General features: G+C 40.7%; 1 protein-coding gene across 9 annotated transcripts in view; it reads right to left on the bottom strand.

Annotated features, from left to right (window-relative positions):
- Nucleotides 1-27,266, bottom strand: part of BCL11B (BCL11 transcription factor B) — a 167,753-nt gene that overhangs the window by 86,266 nt on the left and 54,221 nt on the right. For 7 of the 9 annotated variants that reach the window (XM_056546086.1, XM_056546087.1, XM_056546089.1 and 4 more), the window contains 2 exons: nucleotides 24,784-25,152; nucleotides 1,340-1,396 (listed from right to left, as the gene is read on the bottom strand). In XM_056546086.1, coding sequence (XP_056402061.1) covers nucleotides 1,340-1,396; nucleotides 24,784-25,152 — 426 coding nt within the window. Of the gene's footprint in view, nucleotides 1-1,339; nucleotides 1,397-24,783; nucleotides 25,153-25,256; nucleotides 25,906-27,266 lie in introns of those variants that run through there. The other 2 variants (XM_056546090.1, XM_056546085.1) reach the window with 2 other exon arrangements.

The raw sequence follows: 27,266 nt of genomic DNA, 5'->3' as shown, positions 1-27,266 counted from the left end.
CCTGTGTCTTTTATTATTTCTTCCCCCTATAGATAACAGTGCAGCCTGTGTCTTTTAGTATTTCTTCCCCCTATAGATAACAGTGCAGCCTGTGTCTTTTAGTATTTCTTCCCCCTATAGATAACAGTGCAGCCTGTGTCTTTTAGTATTTCTTCCCCCTATAGATAACAGTGCAGCCTGTGTCTTTTAGTATTTCTTCCCCCTATAGATAACAGTGCAGCCTGTGTCTTTTAGTATTTCTTCCCCCTATAGATAACAGTGCAGCCTGTGTCTTTTAGTATTTCTTCCCCCTATAGATAACAGTGCAGCCTGTGTCTTTTAGTATTTCTTCCCCCTATAGATAACAGTGCAGCCTGTGTCTTTTATTATTTCTTCCCCTATAGATAACAGTGCAACCTGTGTCTTTTATTATTTCTTCCCCCTATAGATAACAGTGCAGCCTGTGTCTTTTAGTATTTCTTCCCCCTATAGATAACAGTGCAGCCTGTGTCTTTTAGTATTTCTTCCCCCTATAGATAACAGTGCAGCCTGTGTCTTTTAGTATTTCTTCCCCCTATAGATAACAGTGCAGCCTGTGTCTTTTAGTATTTCTTCCCCCTATAGATAACAGTGCAGCCTGTGTCTTTTAGTATTTCTTCCCCCTATAGATAACAGTGCAGCCTGTGTCTTTTAGTATTTCTTCCCCCTATAGATAACAGTGCAGCCTGTGTCTTTTAGTATTTCTTCCCCCTATAGATAACAGTGCAGCCTGTGTCTTTTAGTATTTCTTCCCCTATAGATAACACTGCAGCCTATGTCTTCTAGTAGTTCTGCCCCCTATAGATAACAGTGCAGCCTGTGTCTTTTAGTATTTCTTCCCCTATAGATAACACTGCAGCCTATGTCTTCTAGTAGTTCTGCCCCCATAGGTAACTGTGCAGCCTGTGAATGTTTCTACCTTCAATGCAGAATATCCTGAGTTTGAGTCCCAAAGAAGAGTTATATACACAGATATATGTATCCCCAGACACCACACAATGCTGGGAGGCCCCCTCCTCTAACAATCTATGCAGGAGAAGCTATACCACAGGGATGCACTAATGCAGAAGTGCTGTGTAGTTTCCCTTTTAGTACTCTGAGTGTAACTACAGAGGAAACATTACTACAGAGAACAGCATTCGGCCCTTTTCCACTCAGGTGGACTGGACCTTGCTAGCCGCTGACTTAAATGGTAGTCACTGGTCAATGGTAGGCTGCTACACAACATAATGCAAAAACACCAAGAGGAACTTTTAGAAAACCAAAAAAATACATAATATGCAATATATATATATATGTGTAATACTTGTAAGATACATACATGCAGAAAATTGGTGCTGCCCATAGTACCGGGATTCCCTTCTTTGCTTCTCGAATTCTTCCATAAGCGAGAAAAAAAGAAAGAAATAAGTCTCACACAGAAATTTTATGGAGGTGCAAGCTCATAATATAAAACTCTATTTGCTTCCATTATTAAGGGGGCAAATACCCTTCAGGAAAATCCCTATATGCCTGAATTGTGATGAATTTGTGGTGCACAACTCCAGGTATTTTCTTAACCTTCCCTGGTGTTAAATACCAGAACTAAAATGGTTAAAGAAACAAAATGTGTCTGCTGGGTAAAATGAGGTACAAGTGAGCAAACCGGCTTAACCGCTCGCAGGACCGATTAGTAACAAAAGAGGCTGAAGTTGTTGGCGGTTTTCAGCCCTTGAACCTACTACACTGTGCTCTATAAATTTCAACTTGGAATGGTTTTCTGCTCCTTCAAAAGATACCATGGCCAGGTGCCAAGTCTGGCTGCCACCCGTGAAACTGGGGAAAGAAAAAAAAAGAATAAATAAAACTTCCTGCTTCGGAAATTTCCCTTCAATCTCTTTTCTTTACGAGCTGGTAACAGCCCACCCGAGAAAGTAAGAGGAGGCCTCGTCCGCAGGAGTCCCAGGCTGACACTTCACAGTCCTGCCTCATGCGAGGAGCGGGAAAGATACAACAATGTGTTCCACTACTACAACCCAGATGTGGAAGAAATATGGGGAAAGTCACAAATACTAGCAAAGACTAGTAATAGTACAAAAGAGAAAACAATCAAGAAAATGATCCAATATACTGGTCATCCACCTCAACAGGCCGGAGACAGGGGATGATCAGGAGGGTACTGAAGGAAATAACATGGAAGAGAAGGGAAGAGGGTAGAGGGGAAAAAAACAAGGAAGGGAAAGAAAGGCAAAGGAATCAAAGGGAAAGGAAAGAATGGAAGGGAAAGGAAGGGAGGGAGGAAGAATATAAAAGGCAAGGATAGGGAAAGAAAAGAAAGGACAGGATGGAAGAAAAGGTTGGAAGAAAATGGAATTAAGGAAAGGGAAGTAAAGGGAAGTGTGTTAACTAAAAAAAAGGAAAGGGGTAGGGGAAGAAGCAAGGGAAAGGAAGTGCAGGAGAGGAGGAAGGAGGTAAAGTAAAGTGGAGAAGGAAGGGAAGGAAAGGGAAAGAAAAGAAAGGACAGGATGGAAGAAAATGGAAGTAAGGAAAGGGAAGGGGGAGGTGAAGGACAAAGCAATGGAAAGAAAGTGCAGGACAGGAGGAAGGAGGTGAATAGAGAAGGAAGGGAAGTAAAGAATAGGTATGGAAGGGAAGTAAGGAAAGGGAATGGAAGGAAAGAAAGAAAAGGAAGGTAAAGCATGAGGGGAGAAAACAGAAGAAAATAGAGGTGATGGGGTAGAAGGGAAGAAAAGCAAAGGAAGATAAGAGACAGAAAAGCATGTGAAGGGAGAGAAGGACATGGAAAAAGGAATATCAGGGAAGGAAAGGAGAAGAAGGGAAAACTAGAAGAAAAGGGAAAGATAAAATAGACATATAAAAGATGAATATAAGATGCATGGATAGACAGACAATAGATAGATACAGATAGATAGATAGATATGAGATAGATAGATAGATATGAGATAGATAGATATGAGATAGATAGATAGATAGAAAGATATGAGATGATAGATAGATAGATATGAGATAGCTAGATAGATAGATAGATATGAGATAGATAGATAGATAGATATGCGATAGATGTAAAATAGACAGACACACTTTTTATACCTTATGTTATGTGATACAATTACACAGTAGTCGACCTCACACACACTCATTTATAAATCATTTTCTACCCATATACTGTCAGCAGTGATGTAACTACATGTACAGTCCATATCTGTGTAGTATATTTACACATAAACGCACATTACTGGGTGACTTTGTGCGGCCGTCCCCCCCGGTGTTAATCCATAAACCTGTCCATGTGCATGCAGTCCGCCGGCTTTCTAGGAGCGTAAAAGAAAATGGCATTGTGTCTCCTAGGAAGTGGTGTCTCACTGATGCTCTCAGACATGGAAATGACACAGTAATTAACTTAGTAGGTTTTAGTGGGGGGGGGGGGGGGGGAGGAGCTGTTCCCATAATCCATCTGCGGAGACATTGGAATATTATGTCGTATGGCACGCCCCACCCTACGCTCCATCATTCTGGATTTGGTGTTTGCAGGCCCTTGGACCAATGCAGACTTTTTTTTTTTTTTTGGGGGGGGGGGGGGGTTGTTGTTTTATTTTTATTGTCAACGACCTTAATACAAACCATACCCTTAGCACTGAGACAGAGGAGGTGGGGGGGATCACAAAGGAGCTGCCCGCTTCTACTATGGGAGCTGATTTGTAATGATCCCAGTGTTTATGGAATGAGAGCAGACAAGGAGTTGGGGAGGAGGCGGAGGGGTTGGGGAGGGGGGGGGGGGTTGTCAAAGTGAAACAAAAAGACAAGGGGGAGAGAAGGCAAACATGTATTCAGGGGCAGACGCAGTGACCAGAGACCCCCAAGAGCAGCTGTGCAATTATCCCCAAATTATGCACAGACTTCAACATTCCAGGAATCTAGGACCCGGATGGGATACCCGAATGGTCTGGGATCTGTAGGAAGGTGCGATCTTTACAATTCTAGCCCGGGCTTATAAAGCAGCGTTTCTACAACCAGCGTGCCTCCAGCTGTTGCAAAACTACAACTCCCAACATGCCCGGACAGCCAACGGGCATGCTTGGAGTTGTAGTTTTGCAACAGCTGGAGGCGCGCTGGTTGAGGAAACACTGTTCTGGAGACAAAATCAATCACACTTGTGCTCTTTTTTTTTTCCTTCTTCTAATTATTAATAAACATACAGTTCGTTATCCGATAATTAAAAAAAATAATAATTTGAAAAATTCCCATGAAAGTCAATAGAGAATAAATAACTAAAATAAGTAAATAATTAATAAATAAAATGAATAAAATAAATAAATAATAAATAACTAAAATAAATAAATAAATAATAAATAAATAATAAATAAAATAAAATAAATAATAAATAAATAAATAAATAAACAAAATAAATAAATAAATAACATCTATCATGGGAATAAAGACCCCCCCCCCCCCCCCCCCCCCCCCTAAAGTGGAACAGATTGGAAGACTGATTACCAACCTGATGCTATTCGGGCATCCGTTGCCCAATCTGTCATCCATTGACCTAAATGTAAAAGAGTCCGAAACTCTCTAGAGTTTTTTTTTTAACTGTTGCGTTTTTGGCGGTCCGAGCCCCCATAAGGTCATTGGCGCAACTTTTTTTCTTTTCTTTAAGTAACCCCCCCTCCATACAATGTACACGTCAAAACAAGACGATGAAAAATAGTAGTAGTGTGAACCCGGCCTAAGATGGTCCCATGAATAGATGTGATGACGCAATGGCTGACAGCCGCCGAGTCTATAATGAGAGAAAGAACTGGTGTGAAATTCTGAATGCAGAAACCTTAACAATAGGGGTTCAGGGCCACAAAAAAAAAAAAAAAAAAAAGCCAGCAGAATGGATGTCCGGCAATTGGAACAAATTAATAAATAGGTGAAAACGACACCGTGGGAACTTTATATTTAGCCGCGTCCTGGTAATATATGCTAATATATTCATATACCAATTATGCCTGCAAAGCGGTGATATATGGTGACAGTACTCATGACCAGTGTTTAATGGCTTAAAAAAAAATTAAAAAATAAAAAGCGTGGCCGCATAGGCTTTAACATCTGCTGTGCATATGGCTGACCCTTTGTATGATAGAAAAGACCCATAATGCACTGCAGGGGCTGCCTCCACATGAAGGGTTAAATGCCTGTTTTATATAAAATTAAACTAAAATATAAAAAATAAAAAAGCAAAAAAAAATTTTTATTGGAATTTAAGTCTTTTGGGGTATTTTTTTTTTTTTTTTTTAAAGCCGGCGAGAAGGGTTAACAAGTCGTTCCCACTACTTGTCTAGAGCACACCAACAATAAAAACATTGGCTCGTGAAAGCGAACTCGCTGCCAGAAAGACACAGTGCGAGTGAAAAGTCCGTTCTGTTTTCATTACATCTCTGGGATTTCCGGATTCCAAATCCCCAGATACTCCACCCACTATTTTAGCTTTCACCCCTGCGTGATGGATCCGCCATGAATTCAAGGGAAAGGGGGGTAAAAAGTTGGTGAAATACCCAGGGATACTGGGTTATAGAATATGGTAAAATACTGATATTGTTTACAGTAGGAAAGGGGGGTAAAAAGTTGGTGAAATACCCAGGGATACTGGGTTATAGAATATGGTAAAATACTGATATTGTTTACAGTAGGAAAGGGGGGTAGGTATTAGAAGTATAGATAGAAGATAGATAGATAGATAGATAGAAGATAGATAGATAGATAGATAGATAGATATGAGATAGATAGATAGATATGAGAGATAGATAGATATGAGATAGATAGATAGATATGAGATAGATAGATAGATATGCGATAGATAGATAGATAGATATGAGATAGATAGATAGATAGATATGAGATAGATAGATAGATATGAGATAGATAGATAGATAGATATGAGAGATAGATAGATATGAGATAGATAGATAAATAGATAGATATGAGATAGATAGATATGAGATAGATGGATTGATAGATAGATATGAGATAGATAGATATGAGATAGATAGATATGAGATAGATAGATAGATATGAGATAGATAGATAGATAATAGAGATAGATATGAGATAGATAGATATGAGATAGATAGATAGATAGATAGATAGATAGATATGAGATAGATATGAGATAGATAGATATGAGATAGATAGATATGAGAAAGATAAGAGATAGATTGATAGATATGAGATAGATAGATATGAGATAGATAGATATGAGAAAGATAAGAGATAGATAGATATGAGATAGATGATAGATAGAGATATGAGATAGATAGATATGAGATAGATAGATATGAGAGAGATAGACAGATAGATAGATAGATAGATAGATATGAGATAGATAGATATGAGATAGATATGAGATAGATAGATATGAGATAGATATGAGATAGATAGATAGATAGATATGAGATAGATAAGAGATAGATAGATATGAGATAGATAGATAAATAAATAGATAGAGAGGTAGAGAGATTGAAATGAGAGAAAGATAGATAAATAGATGATAGATCTTATAGGATATACATTCTTATACATTCTTGGTTATAACAACCCCAGTATAACTCCCTGGACCCCTAGTTGTGGCGCCATGTTTGGTAAGATGAGGGGTGAGACCTGGCACCACACAGAGATGTGACAGAAGCTCCTCATGGTGCACTGTAGGATTCAGTAAGTGTCCTAGGTCTGTTGTAGAGGGTGTGACGGTGGTGCAGTGCCATCTTTTGGCTCGGAGCTGTGGGGAACAGGAGGTGTGATGCTGGCACACTGTGGCATGTAGTAGGCGTGAATGTTGCTTGTTCTGGCGCGTTGTAGGAGGAGTGATACTGGTGTCGTAGGAGACGGCAGAAGGTGTCATAATGTTTCAGCATGTTGTATGATCGCACAAGCACAAGGCCCAGATGAAGTTTGAGAGTAACACAATGTGGGGTGTCAAGAAAAGTATGAAACCAATATCATACACAGCAGGAAGAGTGAGAGTTGCAATGTGCTGCAGGAAGTGAGTTGTCCTTACTGTAACCTGCAGAGGAGGAATTACTTATGTTCCAACATCAGTCCCTGCAGGGTGAGGAGCTCCCAATCCAATCCCCTAGGACAGTGGTTCTTAACCTGGGTTCGCAGGGGTTCGGTGAGTCAGTCCCAGGGGTTCGGCGGGGAGGACGCAACAGGACAGGCAAACCAAGCAATTGCTTGGGGCCCCGAGCTGGCCCAGGGCCCCGAGCAGAGCCGGTGTTTGCCCGTCCTCTAGCAACAGGGCAATTCCGTCTTGTCATAGCTGGTGTTGAGGTGAAATGGGGAACACCAAGACTTTTTGTCATAGCTGGTGGTGAGGCTAAAGGGGTACTCCCCTGGAAAACATTTTTTTTTTTAACTCCACTGGTGCCAGAAAGTTAAACAGAGATTTGTAAGTTACTTCTATTAAAAAATCTTAATCAGCTGCTGTATGCTCCACAGGAAGTTCTTTTCTCTTTGAATTTCCTTTCTGTCTGTCCAAAGTGCTCTCCACTGACACCTCTGTCCATTTTAGGAACTGTCCAGAGTAGGAAAAAATCCCATATCAAACCTCTCCTGCTCTGGACAGTTCCTAAAATGGACAGAGATGTCAGCAGAGAGCACTGTGGTCAGACAGAAAGGAAATTCAAAAAGAAAAGAACTTCCTGTGGAGCATACAACAGCTAATAAGTACAGGAAGGCCTAAGATTTTTTTTATAGAAGTAATTTACAAATCTGTTTAACTTTATGGCACCAGTTGATTTAAAAAAAAAAAAAAAAAATGTTTTCCAGGGGAGTACCCCTTTAAATGGGGAACACCAAGTCTTCATCAAGACCGAAACTGAAAGGGGACTCATTTTTATCATTTCTGTCTCCTATGGACATCACTAATTGCCGCGCCAAAGATGGACATATTCCTGTCATTTTGAGATTTTGTTCCATTTCGGCTTCGTGGCCCCCTCCAGTCCATACTCTATAGTAGTGTTGAATATAACTATTTTTTCCGCAAATATCAGCATTTCGCGATTTTGCGAATATTTTGAATATAGCACTATATATTGGTAATGACGAATATTCTTTTTTTTTTTCTTCACTGTACACATCACAACAATGATGGGTACTGTGTAAAAAAAAGGGATAGTTAGTGTTGGATAGGGTAGGTTAGTTTAGCAGATAGGTTCTAGTGTAGGGTAGTGTTAGTTAGTTGAAAGATATAATCGCGAATGCGCAATATACGAATTTGATTACGATTTTGGCATGGGAAAATAAAAGTGAACAAACATAGCGGATATGCGAATTTTGCAAACATAGGATGAATATTCGTCCATATTAGGGATCGGCCGATATCGATTTTTTAGGGCCGATACCGATATTCTGTGACCTTTCAGGCCGCTAGCCGATAACTTATACCGATATTCCGGTATAAGATATCGGCTGTTTCCCCCCAGCCCCCCACCCGGCCTCGCAGAAGTTGCTGCAGATCAATTATTTAAACCGGGCGCTTTAAACCAATGAACTGCAGCGGCTTTTGCGGGGCCAGAGACCGCCGCCGCCACACGCTTCTCTCCCCCTGCCTGTCCTGGGGTCCTCCCTAGTCCAACCACCACCGCTGCCCCATTGCCTCCCTCATTCCCGGTTTTATAATTACCTGTTCACGGGGCCTGGGGTCTCCGCGCTACTTCTGGCTCCGGAAGCGTCCTGAGCTGTCACTGTGCGCACTGGCGGTGACATCGAGTTGAGGACGTCACTCTTCACTGCGCTGTGCAGCGCGCAGGACACCGCAGGAGCCAGAAGTAGCGCGGACCCCGGGCCCCGGGAACAGGTCATTATAAAACCTGGGACGGGGGAGGCAATGGGGCAGCGGCTACGGCAGTGGTCTCTGGCCGGGGTGGGGGGGGGGGCGGTTCATTATCGGCATATTGGCAAGGTAATTGCCGATACCGATAATGTCCAAAATCGTGAATATCGGACGATAATCGATCCCTAGTCCATATATCCAAATATGGCCCCTGCCGCTCATCACTACTCTATATCAGTGGTCTCCAAACTGTGGACCTTCAGATGTAACAAAACTACAACTTCAAGCCCGTCCGGACGGCCAATGGCTGGAGGTCTACTGTTTGGAGACTTATATACTTTTCAAATGAAATACAGGCACCTGAAACCAGGACAGTACATTCAAGCCTGGCCAGAGGGGAGGTTGGGAGGTTGTACAGTATCGAGGTTCTGCCCGCCTCTGACCTTCCTGTAAACAATACATTCTTCGTATAAGCACGAAATCTATTTTTACAATAACAAAGCACATTTTTTGCATAGTTCCCGAAGATAATTCGCGAAAAAGGACTGGACGCAGATAATGCAGATAGTGTGCAGGTGTTTTGTATCAGTAATAACATGTCATACGCTGCATTCTTTTCCACGCTGGCCCCTTCAGAACCCCTTTTGCTTTACAATCCGGGGAGAGGCGTAGTCACGTAATGCACCAAGCACATACATTACAGTATAAACTAAAAAGAATAAAGGGCAAAAGTTCAACTAAAATTGATAGGGTGACCATAGACGAGTAGGGTCGGGAGAGACGTCTATGCGTCAATGGATCCTCTAAGTCAGTGTTCCCCAACCTGAGGCTCTTCTACTGTTGCACAACTACAACCCCCATCAAGATGAGGGTTGTAGTTGTGCAAAAGATTGAGAGACATAGGTTGGGAAACACAAATTTAAAGGATCCATTGACACATAAATGTTGGTGTTGGTGACCCTGCTCTAAGGATCTAGTTGAGTGGCATCCAAACTGTGGACCTCCAGCTGCTGCAAAACGACAACTTCCAGCATGCCCGGACAGCCGAAGGCTGTCCGGGCATGCTGGGAGTTGTTGTTTTGCAACAGCTGGAGGTCCACAGTTTGGAGACCACTCAACCACCACATTGACAGGAAGTCCTTTTTTGATCTCCATTGACAGGAAGTCTTTTTTTGATTTCCATTGTCAGGAAGTCTTTTCCTGATCTCCACTGACAAGAAGTCTTTTTCTGATTTCCATTGTCAGGAAGTCCTTTCCTGATCTCCATTGACAGGAAGTCTTTTTCTGATTTTCATTGTCAGGAAGTCCTTTCCTGATCTCCATTTACAGGAAGGAAGTCCTTTCCTGATCTCCATTGAAAATAAGTATTTTTCTGATTTTCATTGTCAGGAAGTTCTTTCCTGATCTCCATTTACAGGAAGTCTTTTCCTGATTTCCCTTGTCAGGAAGTCCTTTCCTGGTCTCCATTTACAGGAAGGAAGTCCTTTCCTGATCTCCATTGACAAGAAGTCTTTTTCCGATTTTCATTGTCAGGAAGTCCTTTCCTGATCTCCATTTACAGGAAGTCTTTTCCTGATTTCACTTGTCAGGAAGTCTTTTCCTGATCTCCATTGACAGGAAGTCCTCTTTTCTTACATCTTGCCGGTACTATTATACGGTAAGTTGACTTAAAGTAGTACTTTTGGCTGAAGAGGCATTCGTTTTATCAATTATTACTAAATGGCAGCCTTATTTTTATTACATAAAGATATGTAAAACAATACGATATGAATTTATAGGACCAGTATTAAGTTAAAAAACGTATCCCCTATACGAAGGATAGGAGAAAAGTTTTAGATTGCGGGGGGTCTGAACTCTGGGGCCCCCAACGATCTCCTGTTTAGAGCCCCAGCTCTCCTATACAACGGCGCGTCACGACCCCCGCCCCCTCCATATAGCTCTATGGGAGAGCCATTCGGCAATCTTCAGCTCTCCCATAGAGAGGGCGCGGGAGTCGTGACGCGCCGCTGTATAGGAGAGCCGGGGCTCTAAACAGGAGATCGTGGGGGGGCCAGCATTCAGGCCCCCCGCGATCTAAAACTTATCCCTTATCCTTCAGATAGGGGATATGTTTTTTTACATGATACTTGTCCTTTAAAGTCAAAATTTGTCCTTGCGAATGGACAATAACCAATTCGCTATTGAAGTTTTCTTTGGTCTTGCATATTCTTCTAGGCTTCCCACTGCTTGATTAGGCAAAAGGTGCAAGTTTGCCCTAATACAACTAATGGGACCCCCAAGAAACCTAACCTTAATCCCCTCTAGGCAGTAGCTACTCTTTATTATAGTCTATTGGAGACGAGGAAACAACCATATGAATGTGACGTAAAAATTGCCAATCAATCGTAGATATTGGGAGCCATAATTTCCACACCAACTGAGTAGGTCTGATTTCCCACATCTTTACCTCAATACCTAGAATCCCATCCAAAATGTACAATACCTACTCAAAATCTGTACCTGGCCAATGGCCCTTGTCCACCTCTTGTAGAGCCACAACTTCAAGTTAGGCATCTATATTTCACAGTTGCCACATATGTCACCATACACACCTCGAAAGTATTCATAGGCCACATTGGCGTCACTATGGAGCCCGAAGGTTGACACTTTTACGTTGGTGAAATGTATAGCATTAGTATTATTTTATACCTTTAGTTATTGCTACTTTTGCTGCTGTTTCACTCTCCTGTGATAAGGTGGTGGGGTCTATCTCATTTTGCTATGGGGCCCTATGAGTTCTAGTCATGCCCTTGATAGTCCCCCATTTAACCAAAGAAGGCCAAAAGAGTGCCTGTTTTTGCTGCATGGAATAGCATAATAGACTGTACCATGTGGTACCTGTGAGTGAAAGGTGCCACTGTATATCTACACAAAAACATACAATTGGGGTTAAAATTTGGGAAATCTTCCCAATGTGTTGTGAGACCTCCAAAATCCCCTCTCCCTTAACCCTACTTATCTCTTCCCGTAGTCATCCCAGCCATTGACTTCCCTTATAGGAGAACTCTACCAGCCCGACTATCAGAAACAAGCCCATATTGTCCTGTTTTTGTTATTAAAAGAATGTTAAAAATTTTTTTTTTTTTAATGAATAAACAAGTGTATACAGTATGTAGTATAAGATATTGTATAGAATTTTTCTAAAAGTTTACAAGTATATAAAGAATTAACGTATTTGTTATCTAACATATTAGAGGGTGTTTGCAGATAGGAAAGGAGCTGTTTTTCAAAAATGTAAATTTAAATTAATTTAATAAAATTAAAAAACTAATGTACATCTCATACAGTATATAAATAGGTGTTTATAGCCGAGGAGGGAGACAAAAATACATCTAGTTTATCCAATATAGAGGAAGAATAAAATAATTAAAAAAAACAGACAGACTGAACTTTAGTGTTGTCCTTGAGCTCTGGACGATAACTATATTACCCGGCTACAAAAATACCAGCATGAGCAGCTGAGCGTATAAACTGCATTTATTTCGTGAGCTGTTTCCTGGTGAGCGTGCGGTGGGAATGGATGAACAGTGACCATCCAGCCTGTGTTATTTCCTTGTGAAGAATGCAGAGTCTTGTGATGACCCGGGGCCCTTATCTAATCTATTCTATGGAACTGAACTGTAAAAGTGTGACAGACGGCCGCTGACACACCTTCAGCCTCTACCGCATACCTGCGTCTAAATATACCATGAATGTCAGCTCTTTAGCACTGCAAGGAAAGCCTGTGCATGTGGGTGGCTGCAGGACTGTTCAAGGTGGTCAGTAAGGAACCTATAGGAACTACAAGTATCTATATAGGAACTACTAGTATCTATATAGCAACGACTAGTATAGAAACTACTAGTATCTATATAGGAACTACTAGCATCTATATAGGAACTACTAGTATAGAAACTACTAGCATCTATATAGGAACTACTAGCATCTATATAGGAACTACTCGCATCTATATAGGAACTACTAGCATCTATATAGGAACTACTAGCATCTATATAGGAACTACTAGTATAGAAACTACTAGCATCTATATAGGAACTACTAGAATCTATATAGGAACTACTCGCATCTATATAGGAACTACTAGTATAGAAACTACTAGCATCTATATAGGAACTACTAGCATCTATATAGGAACTACTCGCATCTATATAGGAACTACTCACATCTATATAGGAACTACTAGTATAGAAACTACTAGCATCTATATAGAAACTACTAGCATCTATATAGGAACTAATAGCATCTATATAGGAACTACTCGCATCTATACAGGAACTACTAGTATAGAAACTACTAGCATCTATATAGGAACTACTCGTATCTATATAGGAACTACTAGCATCTATGTAGGAACTACTAGTATAGAAACTACTAACATCTATATAGGAACTACTAGCATCTATATAGGAACTACTAGCATCTATATAGGAACTACTAACATCTATTTAGGAACTACTCACATATATATAGGAACTACTAGTATAGAAACTACTAACATCTATATAGGAACTACTAGCATCTATATAGGAACTACTAGCATCTATATAGGAACTACTAGTATAGAAACTACTAGCATTTATATAGGAACAACAAGTATGTATATATATGTATATACGCACTGCTAGTATCTGTATAGGAACTATTAGTATCTATATAAGAACTATTAGTATCTATATAGTCACTACTAGTAATTGCAAAATTATGCAAAACAGAAAGGCGACTTAACACTAGTATCTATATAGAAAAAACAATATTCCAGCTCACCACTCCAGATCTTTTGCTGCACTGAATTCCATAAAAACAAAAAAGAAGATGATCCAGCGCATAAATGTCTTTAAAAGCGGATATTCCTTTACTGGAGTATATAAAATGTTAGCAATAACGCGGACATGAATCTCATACAGATAAGGTTTAGCTGTGGCTGGCACTGTTGTATCGACTAGCATATATACAGGAACTACTACTATCTATATAAGAACTACTAGGGGGAGATTTATCAAAACCTGTGGAAGGGGAAAGTTGTCCAGTTGAAAGAAGTGATCTGATTGGCTGCTATGGGCAAGTTTTCCTGTGCACAGGTTTTGATAAATCCCCCCCCCCCCCCCTCCTAGTGTCTATATAGGAACTGCTAGTATATGTATATGAACTACTGGTATCTGGATAGGAACTAATAATATCTATATAAGAACTACTAGTATCTATATAAGAACTACTAGTACCTAAATAGGAACAACAAGAATCTATATAAGAACAACCAGTGTCTATATAGAAACTAATAGTATATAGATAGATAAATATAAGAACAACTAGTATCTGTATAGGAACTATTAGTGTCTATATAGGAATTGCTAGTATCCATATAGGTGTTACTAGTGTCTATATAAGAACTACTAGTATATGTATAGGAACTACTAGTATCTATATACTATTAGTTTCTATATAGACACTGGTTGTTCTTATATAGATTCTTGTGGTTCCTATTTAGGTACTAGTAGTTCTTATATAGATACTAGTAGTTCTTCCTATACAGATACCAGTAGTTCATATACATATACTAGCACTATACTACTACTATCTATATAAGAACTATTAGTATCTATATAAGAACTACTAGTATCAATATGAGAACTACTAGTATCAATATAGGAACTACAGTACTAGCATCTATATAGGAACTACTAGTATCTTTATAAGAACTACTAGTATCTATATAAGAACTACTAGTATATGTATATGAACTACTAGTATCTATATAAGAACTACTAGTATCTATATAAGAACTACTAGTATCTATATAAGAACTACTAGTATCTATATAAGAACTACTAGTATCAATATGAGAACTACTAGTATCAATATAGGAACTACAGTACTAGCATCTATATAGGAACTACTAGTATCTTTATAAGAACTACTAGTATCTATATAAGAACTACTAGTATATATAAGAACTACTAGTATCTATATAAGAACTACTAGTATATATAAGAACTACTAGTATCTATATGAGAACTACTAGTATCTATATAAGAACTACTAGTATTAATATAGGAACTACTAGTACAGTATCTAAAACAAATACATGGATCTCTTAGGATGATACCAATTAGGGCCCCACATTGAAAGGGACACACTGTTTTGTAATTACTGACAGACATAGGTGTGAGCGATTAGCGGCCGGTCCTATAAGGGTTTATACAGTGTTGACACACGGCTGATTTGTTGCAGTTTCTGCACCTATCCTGGGCGGTTTTGGCGGGATGTACATGTCAATGTTTTGGCGGGAAGCACATGCAATTTAGATGTAAGCAGAGCCTAATATGTTACTTAGGTCCCGGGGCTACATCATTGGTGTATATCTATTGTCTCCAAATTGTGGACCTCTTGATGCTCCAAAACTACAACTCCCAGCATGATGGGAGTTGCAGTTTTGCAACATCTGGAGATCCACATTTTGAGGACCACTGGTGTACAGTCCATTACCGTAAACCTCTGTCATATTTTTTTACCTGCAGACCTATGTAAGATATTGAGATACTGTGATATGATGACAATTGACAAACTTGTCTTGCCTACATCAGAATATTTAAAGGGGTACACCGGTGAAACCTTTTTTTCTTTTAAATCAACTGGTGGCAGAAAGTTAAACATATTTGTAAATTACTTCTATTAAAAAATCTTAATCCTTCCAGTACTTATTAGCTGCTGAATGCTACAGAGGAAATTCCTTTCATTTTGGAACACTGATGACAACACGAGCACAGTGCTCTCTGCTGACATCTCTGTCCATTTTAGCAACCATGCATAGCAGATGTATCTTAAGGGCAGCATGGTGGCTCAGTGGTTAGCACTGATGCCTTGCAGTGCTGGGGACTTGGGTTCAAATCCCACTAAGGACAACAATAAATAAAGCATTATTATTATTATAATAACGTCAGCAGAGAGAACTGTGCTCGTGATGTCATCAGAGCGCATTCCAAAAAGAAAAGAATTTCCTCTGTAGTATTCAGCAGCTAATAAGTACAGGAAGGATTAAGATTTTTTAATAGAAGTAATTTACAAATATGTTTAACTTTCTGCCACCAGTTGATTTAAAAGAAAAAAGTTTTTCACCGGAGTACCCCTTTAAGGCTGGGGTTTACAGAAGAGGATTTAAATAGCCGGTGTGTATAGATGTAGCAGAGCTGTGATAAGACTATTTAGGCCTTACGCTGCCTCAGTACATTTTCGGCGTATTTTATACCTTTTTACACCCTATAAGTCATGAAGGGATTGGAAATAGAGGCCCATTTTAATGTCCAGGGCCGTATTTTCCAACCAGTGTGCCTCCAGCTGTTGCAAAGCTACAACTCCCAGCATGCCCGGACAGCCAACGGCTGTCCGGGCATGCTGGGAGTTGTAGTTTTGCAACAGCTGGAGGCACAATGGTTGGAAAACACTTGTCCAGGGTGTATTTTTATGGTTTCAGAATACCAGCACTTTCCTACCCTCCAGCCTGAAGTGTCTGGGAGCAAAATATCGCGCAAAAACCGCGCAAGCAGCCTAGATCCAGGCCTTGGCATGGCGTCGGCGATCCAGACTTCTTTTAATAGCCTTATTTTCTTTCCGCCCGGTGATCTGGCCTTTTTTTCCCCTGTAATTACACGGCGACATTCCTTTTAGTTGCAGCGACATCAGGTGTCATCGCAGGCCTTCTTCTGCGGATGCCTGTGCGGATGCCCGTTCCACATGCCAGGCTTCACAGCATCCAGCTCTGACACGAAACGCCAGTGGCCGTCCCGGCTTCTTCGAACCAAGGAAATAGCCTGGAATTTGGGTCCTATTAACAATCCAGAGCAGATTTGGTCAGGTGTCAGCGCGCTGGCTTGTGGCGGCTAAAGCCCAAAAAAACGTAATAAATTAAAATTAGAAAAAAATAAATAAATAAAAGGATAATCCGGGCTGCCCCATTCAACAATCAATGACCGCCATTATACGCCTTTAAAGGGGTACTCCGGTGGAAAACATTTTTTTTAAATCAACTGGTGCCAGAAAGATAAACAGATTTGTAAATTACTTCTATTAAAAAATCTTTACCCTTCCAGTACCTTTTAGCAGCTGTATGCTACAGAGGAAATTCTTTTCTTTTTGAATTTCTTTTTTTGTCTTGCCCACAGTGCTCTCTGCTGACACCTCTGTCCGTGTCAGGAACTGTCCAGAGCAGGAGAAAATCCCCATAGCAAACCTATGCTGCTCCGGACAGTTCCTGACATGGACAGAGGTGTCAGCAGAGAGCACTGTGGACGAGACAAAAAAGAAATTCAAAAAGAAAAGACTTTCCTCTGTAGCATACAGCTGCTAAAAAGTACGGGAAGGATAAAGATTTTTTTAATAGAAGTCATTTACAAATCTGTTTAACTTTCTGGCACCAGTTGATTTAAAAAAAAAATGTTTTCCACCGGAGTACCCCTTTAACTAATCTCTATTCGTAGGAAAATGAAACACCAAAAAAAATCAATGTTTTTCTTCTGGCCTTTCCAGACTATGCCGAACCCGCCCGAACCGCCGTCCAATCCACCCAAAAATTGGGATTGCACCGTTTTCTTGCTTCTACGTCAATTGTTCCGGATTCGGCATTAAGATTCCTTTAATTATTAAACGCGTTCCTTCCGATTCTCTGAAACTTCCAGATTATCGGAATTTCTGGACTATGGGATGTAAGGTTAAAGGGATTCTGCTGCTATGTTACAGCATTGGGCCTAGATATTTCATAAACGTTTCGGAGGTAGTGGTATCCGAAATCTGGGCTACGGATGTAGCAGAGATGTGTTTGTCCTTTGTCAGCTGGTCAAAGCAGCTTAAAGGGGTATTCCAGGGAAAAACATTTTTTTTTATATATATATATATATATATATATATATATATATATATATATATCAACTGGCTCCAGAAAGTTAAACAGATTTGTAAATTACTTCAATTAGAAAAAAAAAATCTTAATCCTTTCAATAATTATCAGCTGCTGAAGTTGAGTTGTGGTTTTCTGTCTGGCAACAGTGCTCTCTGCTGACATCTCAGCTTGTCTCGGGAACTGCACAGAGTAGAATTGGTTTGCTATGGGGGATTTGCTTCTAAACTGGACAGTTCCCGAGACAGGTGTCATCAGAGAGCACTTAGACAGAAAAGAACAACTCAACTTCAGCAGCTCATAAGTACTGAAAGGATTAAGATTTTTTTAATAGAAGTAATTTACAAATCTGTTTAACTTTCTGAAGCCAGCTGATTATATATATATATATATATATATATATATATATATATATATATAAAGTTTTTTCCTGGATAAACCCTTTAATACTGCAGGTCATTATTACAGATGTTTTGTCACTATCATATATACCAGTGGTCACCAAACTGTGGACCGCCAGCTGTTGCAAAACTACAACTCACAGCATGCCCGGACAGCCAATGGCTGTCCGGGCATGCTGGGAGTTGTAGTTTTGCAACAGCTGGAGGTCCACAGTTTGGAGACCACTAGTAAACAAGTATGATGCAGTTCTACTGACATCTCCAGCTCTACTCCACCTGTTCTATAAAAACCAATGTAGCAGAGCTGAGTTTGTCCATGGGAAAACGCATGGATGTAGAAATGATGTAGCCCCAGGAACTAAAGAACGCATTCACCTCTGCTACATCTATATACACCTGCTATTGAAAGTCACTTCTATAACCCACAGCTTTAAAGGGGTACTCCGGTGGAAAAAAAAAAAAAAATGTAAATCAACTGGTGCCAGAAAGTTAAACAGATTTGTAAATTACTTCTATTAAAAAATCTTAATCCTTCCAGTACTTACTAGCTGCTGATTACTACAGAGGAAATTATTTTCTTTTTGGAACATAGAGCTCTCTGCTGACATCATGACCACAGTGCTCTCTGCTGACATCTCTGTCCATTTTAAGAACTGTCCAGAGCAGCATATGTTTGCTATGGGGATTTTCTCCTACTCTGGACACTTCCTAAAATGGACAGAGATGTCAGCAGAGAGCACTGTATTCCAAAAAGAAAAGAATTTCCTCTGTAGTATTCAGCAGCTAATAAGTACTGGAAGGATTAAGATTTTTTAATAGAAGTAATTTACAAATCTGTTTAACTTTCTGGCACCAGTTGATTTAATAAAATAAATAAAAAGGTTTTCCACCGGAGTAGGCGAGAGGATTTGTCCATTGTCATCTTATCACAGTATTTCAATCTCTTACATAGGACTGCAGGTAAACTTATGACAGAGCTTTTATCACTAGGCCCAAGTGTTGTAACTCTTAGGACCTATGTAACACAGTGAGCTCTGCTATATCTAAATACATCTCTATCCTCCAATAATTTCTATACTCCAATAAAGAAATGTTGCCATGATACGTCTGTCATTTGTCCTCTTAACGCAGTATATCAATGTGTTACATGGGACTGCAGCTATTTTATTTAGGTCCTGTAGCCTTAGGACTACATTTCTAATTCAGCTCTGCTACATCTATATCAACCTGTTATTAAAATTCTCTTCTATAAGCTCCAGTCTAAAATATATGAATGTAGCAAAAGATGTGTTTGTTATCTTATTATAGTATCTGGATATTCTACATAGGACTGCAGCTACATTTATGGTAGAGGTGTAATCACTATACACATATGATGTAGCCCCAGGCACATAGCAAATCCATCTCTACTCTACCTAAAGTACAACATATAAAACACTATCTCAAAGAGCAGGAGCGATGAGTTCGCCGTGTGTCATCGCAGGATCTCAATATTTTACATAGGACTGCAGGTCAACATGTTTGAGGTTTTAACACTAGGCACAAACACTATAGCCCCAGGTACCTGAAGAACATAATCAGCACTGCTACATCTATATACACCTATCCTCACAAATTCCAATCTAAAATTGACAAAATCTAAAATTTACAAAATGTAATTTGCTTCTTTGTGGTACAAGGATGAGTTTGTCGATTATCATGTCCTATAAATATCTCAGAAATTTACATAGGACTGCAGGTAAGCTCCATGGCCTAAGTAACATATTCAGCCCTGCTACATCCAAACCCACCCATTATCTAAATCCTTTTATCCCATAAATTCTATCCAGTACCTCAATATTTTACATATGACCGCAGGTAAGTTCCATGACCTATGTCACCTAGTCAGCTCTGCTACATCCAAACGCACCTATTATCTAAATCCTTTTTTCCATAAATTCTATCCAGTATCTCAGTATTCTAAAGAAAATAATTTCCTCTGTAGCATACAGCTGCTAAAACGTACTGGAAGGGTAAAGATTTTTTAATAGAAGTCGCTTACAAATCTGTTTAACTTTCTGGCACCAGTTGATTTAAAAAAAAAAAAAATGTTTTCCACCGGAGTACCCCTTTAATGTTTTACATAGGACTGCAGGCCAACATGTTTGGGGTTTTAAAGGCCTACTCCCCTGGAAAACATTTTTTTTTATTTTTTAAATCAACTGGTGCCAGAAAGTTAAACAGATTTGTAAATTACTTCTATAAAAAATCTTAATCCTTCCTGTACTTATCAGTTGCTGTATGCTCCACAGGAAGTTCTTTTCTTTTTGAATTTCCTTTCTGTCTGACCACAGTGCTCTCTGCTGACACCTCTGTCCATTTTAGGAACTGTCCAGAGCTATGGGGATTTTTTCCTACTCTGGACAGTTCCTAAAAAGGACAGAGGTGTTAGCAGAGAAAACTGTGGTCAGATAGAAAGGAAATTCAAAAAGAAAATAACTTCCTGTGGAGCATACAGCAGCTGATAAGTACGGGAAGGATTAAGATTTTTTAATAGAAGTAATTTACAAATCTGTTTAACTTTATGGCACCAGTGGATTTAAAAAAAAAAGGGAGTACCCCTTTAACACTAGGCACAAATGACATAGCCCCATCCTAGTCAGTTTTACTACATCTATATAGACCTACATAGTCTCATAAATCCCAGACTACAATATACATGTAGCAGAGCTGAGTTTGCAATTTAGTAAAATCATAATTAAAAAAAATTTTTTTGGTTTGTGGTGCGATATTGCAAAAATAAATAAATAAATAAATAAAATTAAATAAATCAGCTCTGCTAAATGCACTTCTATAGATTTGCCACTCGCTGCTGCCGCCATAGTAGCGAAACTGCGGCGACTGATCCTATTTTTGCATAAGTCTCTGCATCCTATTTTTGGGATTAACCTATAATTGCTCTAAAAGTTGGGAAGGAAATCGTTGGCAGAAAACAACTGACAGAGAGAGAAAAAAAAACGAAGGTGTTGCGAGCACATCGCAGGTTCGGCTTCCAAGGAGGAAGGAGGGAGAAGCCAAGACTCCCAGACAGTAACACGAGGAAATAAGAATATCTGTCATATGGGAATCCAAATAATACTGCCCCATAATACACCGTTCTATTATCTGACACTGTGTTTTGGCTGCTCCTTAACCATAGTAATCTGCAAAAAAGCATGCTGGGAGAAGCGACCCCCTCAGCTCTGCTGCACCGGCACTATATGGCCTGATAGACAAGCGCTGCGACGACCTCCGGCTCCTGCTTCTCTCTCTGCAAATGCTCCAGTTCCTGATAACTTTACAAAGAGACACTAGGGAACTACAACTCCCAGCATGGTATGGCCTGCGACCTGTAGCTTTCTAGATTTTGTGGAATTTTAAACACAGTGTTTCCTAACCAGCGTGCCTCCAGCTGTTGCAACGGCTGTCCGGGCATGCTGGGAGTTGTCATTTTGCAACAGCTGGAGGCACGCTGGTTGGGAAACACTGCTTTAATGCATCTGCACTAACACATCAATGGTCCTGACCTGTCTTAGCTTTCCGCTATTGTAGTACAACAACTCCCATCATGTCCTGACCACCTCAGACATAGGTCTGCATTCTGTTTCAGAGCTACAACTTCCATCCTACGCTCGACTGCCTCAGATTTGGAATCAGTGGTGTGCAACATGTGGCTCTCCAGCTGTTTGAGAACTACAACTCCCATCATGCCTTAACTGCCTCAGATTTCAAATCAGTGCTGCAACCTATGGCTCTTCGGCTGTTTCAAAACTACAACTCCCAACCTGTCCCGACAATATCAGACTTGAAATCAGTGATCTACAACCTACGCCTTTCCAGCTGTTTCACAACTACAACTCCCATCATGTCCTGACTATACCAGACTATACCAACCTATGATTCTCTAGCTGTTTCAGAACTACAACTCCTATTATGCCTCTACCACCTCAGACATGGAATCACTGATCTACAAGCTATGCATTTCCAGCTTTTTCAGAACTACAACTCCCATCATGTCCTGACTATACGAGACTATGCCAACCTATGGTTCTCTAGCTGTTTCAGAACTACAACTCCTATTATGCCTCTACTGCCTCAGACATGGAATCACTGATCTACAACCTATGCCTTTTCAGCTGTTTCAGAACTACAACTCCCATCATGTCCTGATTATACGAGACTATACCAACCTATGGTTCTCTAGCTGTTTCAGAACTACAACTCCTATTATGCCTCTACTGCCTCAGACATGGAATCACTGATCTCCAACCTATGCCTTTCCAGCTGTTTCAGAACTACAACTCCCATTAAGCCCCTACCGTCTCAGACTTGGAATCAGTGATGTACAACCTATGGCTTAACAGCTGTTTCAGAACTACAACTCCCATCATACCTCGACTGCCTCAGAACTGAAATCATAGTACTCTGCAATCTATGGCTCTTCAGTTGTTACAGAGACACAACTCCCATCATGCCCTGGCTGAATTGGAGGTCTGAAACCTATAGCTCTCCAGCTGTTTCAGAACTACAACTCCCAGCATGTCTTGCAGATCAAAAAAGTGGAGCGGCCATGAATGCTTTGCAGCCATTTGAGAACAGGCAACTCCCATCATGTCTTGGCAACCATAGGCCACAAGGCATGCTGGCATGCCATAGGCTCTCAGGGCATGCTGGAGGTTGTAGTCCCACATCAGGTTGCAGCCACTGCTGTACATATTTAGGGCACAGGTTCCCTAGTTATCTCTGGTTTATCGACTCTCCGCATCCAGGAGAAGGCGACAAGTTTTGCATTCTAGGAAAAAACGTAAAAAGGAACTCTCCTCCACACAGGCTTCAGTATAAATAGGTTTAGGATTAGCGCTAATCCTCCAACTTCTAACATGCAAATCAATGAAACTTCAGACTCATAAGGTAGTGAGAGTATCCGTGCCAGGCAGATGAAAGCTGCGACTTCACATGATAGCGGCCGAGATACTGGCGCTTTCATCTGATGATTAAACGGCTGCTTATTACATATAACTACCCCGAAGAAGAGAGGTCAGTGCCCCTGGCGACGCCGCAGACATGGAGGCCCCGTGCCATTCACTGCCCCTTTATTCTCTATAGGCAGCGGCTTAAATATGGATTCAATAGCAAGCTTTCTAATTCCACCCTTGAGTGATGATCTCGGGGGCCGCTCGGAGAAGTAGGGGGTGCTCTATCATGTTTACATATGGCCGGTCAAAATGGATTGGGTACCTATATGGGCACCTACATAGCTCTCTACTCCCCAACAGGAGAGCATCAACCTCCAATTTCTCCAGCTTTTGGGGCTTGACGTTAACAACACCAGTAATTTATGGGGGGGATCTATTAAGATAGTTGTTTCATACGCCCTTGCTAACGTAAAGTGTGCTAGAGTAAAATGCGCTACGTTTATCAGGAGGTGCACTCCTTCGTGCCCATTTTCTGCCAGTTTTTGGCATAATTTCTATTAGATATGTTGGGCTTCTAGAGTCCATTCCCCACCCTCAACACCCCATTTTTAAAAGAAAAAAGTATCCACATTTTGCACCACAAAATGATATGAATTCGCCCTTAAAGGGGTACTCCGGCCCAAAGACATCTTATCCCCTATCCAAAGGATAGGGGATAAGATGTCTGATCGCGGGGGTCCCACGGCTGGGGACCCCCGCAATCTAGAATGACTCCGCCCCGTGTGACATCACGTCCCGCCCCCTCAATGCAAGTCTATGGGAGGGGGCGTGACGGCTGTCACGCCCCCTCCCATAGACTTGCATTGAGGGGGCAGGGCGTGACACCACACGGGGGCAGAGTCGTGACGTCACGATACTCCGTCCCCATAAGACTGAGAGCCTCCAGCGCTTCCGGCAGTACTTACTGGTGGGACCCCCGCAATCAGACATCTTATCCCCTATCCTTTGGATAGGGGATAAGATGTCTTGGGGCCGGAGCTCTCATGTGAAATGCAATAAGAAGGAGCTGCTTTCCCGAAACGTTTCTAACAGTAAATACATGAAATCACTGGCCATCTTTTCTTGACTCGTTCCTCTGTTATTCCCCCTGGAAATATGTTAATAAAGTGACAACTGGGTGTTACCAATCCCTTTTGTCCATAGAGTGTGTCTGACACTATCAGCATTGACTGGACAGTGTCAAAGTGTGCGGGGATACACCCCATCGATAAGAGGAACGGTAATGCCTAGTTGTTTGGAATTTTCAGGAAGAATAACAGAGGGATAATGCAGAGTTCTACAAACTGACAGATTAAGGGAATACAAATATCTGTGAATATCAAACTCCAACATAGAGGCCATCCTTACGTAATGTACCAAATCCTATGATGTAAACATTTCCCTAAATACTAAACTGTACAGGAGTCATTGATGATGATGATGATAATGATGATTTCTGTCACATACTTAGGAAAAACATCAAAATTTGGCAAAAATTCTGAGATTTTTTATCAAATCTGGAGCCAATTCTGGAATGTTCTATCTCTCTGGGCCTAAGAATAAATCTATAGTCCTTAACCCTTGTCTGCACACATTGACCCATTCTTGAGGACAGCGTCCCCATCCCCAGAGCAGCGGACAATGGCACCGTACCTGCAATATTCTCCTGCTTCGGGCAAATTCCTTTCGTAGGTGTGAGAAGACGGTCTTCCTCATCGGGCGTGACTTGGATACCGATTTCCACCGGCTCTGCCACTTTCCTGAGCTCGGAGCGAGATGGGGGCGGAGGACTACTTTTATCCAGACTCTTTTCATAGCAGCCTCCGCTCGGACCTCCGCACTGTTTTTTCTTGTGCTCTATAAAAACCAAGATGTCTCCCAGCGGGAAGTTCATTTGACACTGTCCACATGTTAACAAGTCTGGGTCAGTCCCGCTGCCGGACAGGGTGAGGGTTCCCGACTCTGGGATGGGGAGACCGTCGTCTTCATCTGGGATTACCGTTTGGACATGGTGCTCTTCGGCTAAAACGGAAAAAACATAAGAGAGCGTAAGAATCTAAAAGGAAACTAATAATATAATTTTTTTAAATTTTAAAGTGTGTTTTATCAGAAAAAAAGTGCCTCACGCATTGCTTATCTTCCCCTCAAAATGATGGAACCAGAGGGACCTCCATGGGGTCGGTCTGGTATCTGCTGATGGATCAGGGGAAGCGTTGTAGTTTTCATTCTCAACAGGAAGCGCAAGCAGATGTGAACAGAGCCCTATCTTTTTCTGATAACCAACAGGCCCACAGGGGTTATCACAGAAGGAGTTTCTATCACAAAGTCAGTCAAATTAGACTGGAAAACTAGTCCTTCATGTATTGCTAATTTTCCTCTCAAAAAGAAAACAACCTCAATGAAGTCTGGGAAAGCTGAGTGACAATCGATAGGCCTAAAGGGGTCATCACACAGCAATCTAGCCCTAGCCTACAAGACTAGTCTGATTGGGCATAAAGTATTTAAAGAAAAATAGGTGACAACCAATAAGCCTATAGGGGTCGTCACTAAGCAACCTAGCTTTATCCCAACATAACCATCCAGATTTGGCATTCAGTAGAACAGGAAAGCTGAGTGACAACTAATAGGCCTACAGGGGTCGTCACACAGCAATCTAGCCCTAGCCTACAAGACTAGTCAAATGGGGCATTAAGTATTTAAAGAAAAATAGGTGACAACCAATAAGCCTATAGGGGTCGTCACTAAGCAACCTAGCTTTATCCCAGTGACAACCAATTGGTCTATAGGGGTTGTCACTGAGCAACCTAGCTTTATACCTACATAACTAGCCAGATTTGGCATTCAGTAGAACAGGAAAGCTGAGTGACAACTAATAGGCCTACAGGGGTCGTCACACAGCAATCTAGCCCTGGCTCTAGATACCTAGCCAGATTCAGCATTCAGTCATCCAGGAAAGCTGAGTGACAACCAATTGGTCTATATGGGTTGTCACTGAGCAACCTAACTTTATACCTACATAACTAGCCAGATTTGGGGAAAAAAGAGCAGTTTAGCTTTATCCCTACACAACGAGGAGTATTTCCCGTTCAGAGTCTGGGAAAGCTAGGTAGCAATTGTTAGGCGAAGATGGGTTGTCACAGAGCAGTCTAGCTTTATCCCTACAACTAGGCGTATTTACTAGTTAGTAGCATGGGAAAGCTGGGTGACAACCTTAATTGCTGTAAAGGATATACTCCTAATCTGATATTTTGCAACCTCAAGTCCTTGACCACTTCAGGCGGTCACCTTCAGCTTCTCGGATACCTGAGCGTTACCCTACCGGGGGGGATAATTGTACTCGTCCACACTGTAACAGACAACCTTTTTTTTTTTCATCCCCATAAAGCGCGCCCGAGGACATTTGTGTTAAAGCTATCAATGGCATAAACAAGTCTAAAAACAGATAGATGTCTCCTAATAGCTGCCGATTCCTGTAACGTTCTCCCCCTCCCCCCCTCCACCACCATCCTCCCGTCATAGGAGATACAGCATGCCCTTTGCGGTACATATCACTGGAGATCATACCTGTATACTCGTATACTCTCATTACTAGGACGGATTATTTACATTTGACACTGTACAGTACAAAAAAAAAAAAGCAAAAAAAAAAGCAATACGTATAAAAGTAAAAATAAATAAATATATATATTTTAAAAAATGTAACATTTTTTCGACACTGTCAGACGCAACCCCCTCCAAAATGTAACTGGTGTTGTAGCCGACATCAAGCAGCCTATTTATCATTGGCGCGATTACTCAGGGTTGTAATTAATTGCAAGGGAAAGTCGAAACTGTGGCAGATGATTTTTATTTCTTTTTTTTTTATTTCGCGATTCAAGCGGGAACACGACGTTTGCGTGAAATGTCCTCACTCTTTCAGTCTATACAAATATTACCGCTAAGTCTGAGGAGGCTTGTAAGAGAAAAAAATTATATTTTATTTTACTTCTTTTTTTTATTTTTATTTTACACAGCTGCACAAAAAAAAAAAAAGAAGAAAATAAGAAAATGTAGAACAAAACAGTAAAGAAAAAAAAGAAAAATCCGAAAATGTTGATTTTTGGTGCCTCCTATTGTTCCTACTTTTACACAAGTCA

This window comes from Hyla sarda, chromosome 11, assembly GCF_029499605.1.
Source record: "Hyla sarda isolate aHylSar1 chromosome 11, aHylSar1.hap1, whole genome shotgun sequence".
Lineage (NCBI taxonomy): Eukaryota > Metazoa > Chordata > Amphibia > Anura > Hylidae > Hyla > Hyla sarda.
Note: the sequence above shows the minus strand (reverse complement) of the source record. Positions and strands in the feature narration are given on the sequence as shown.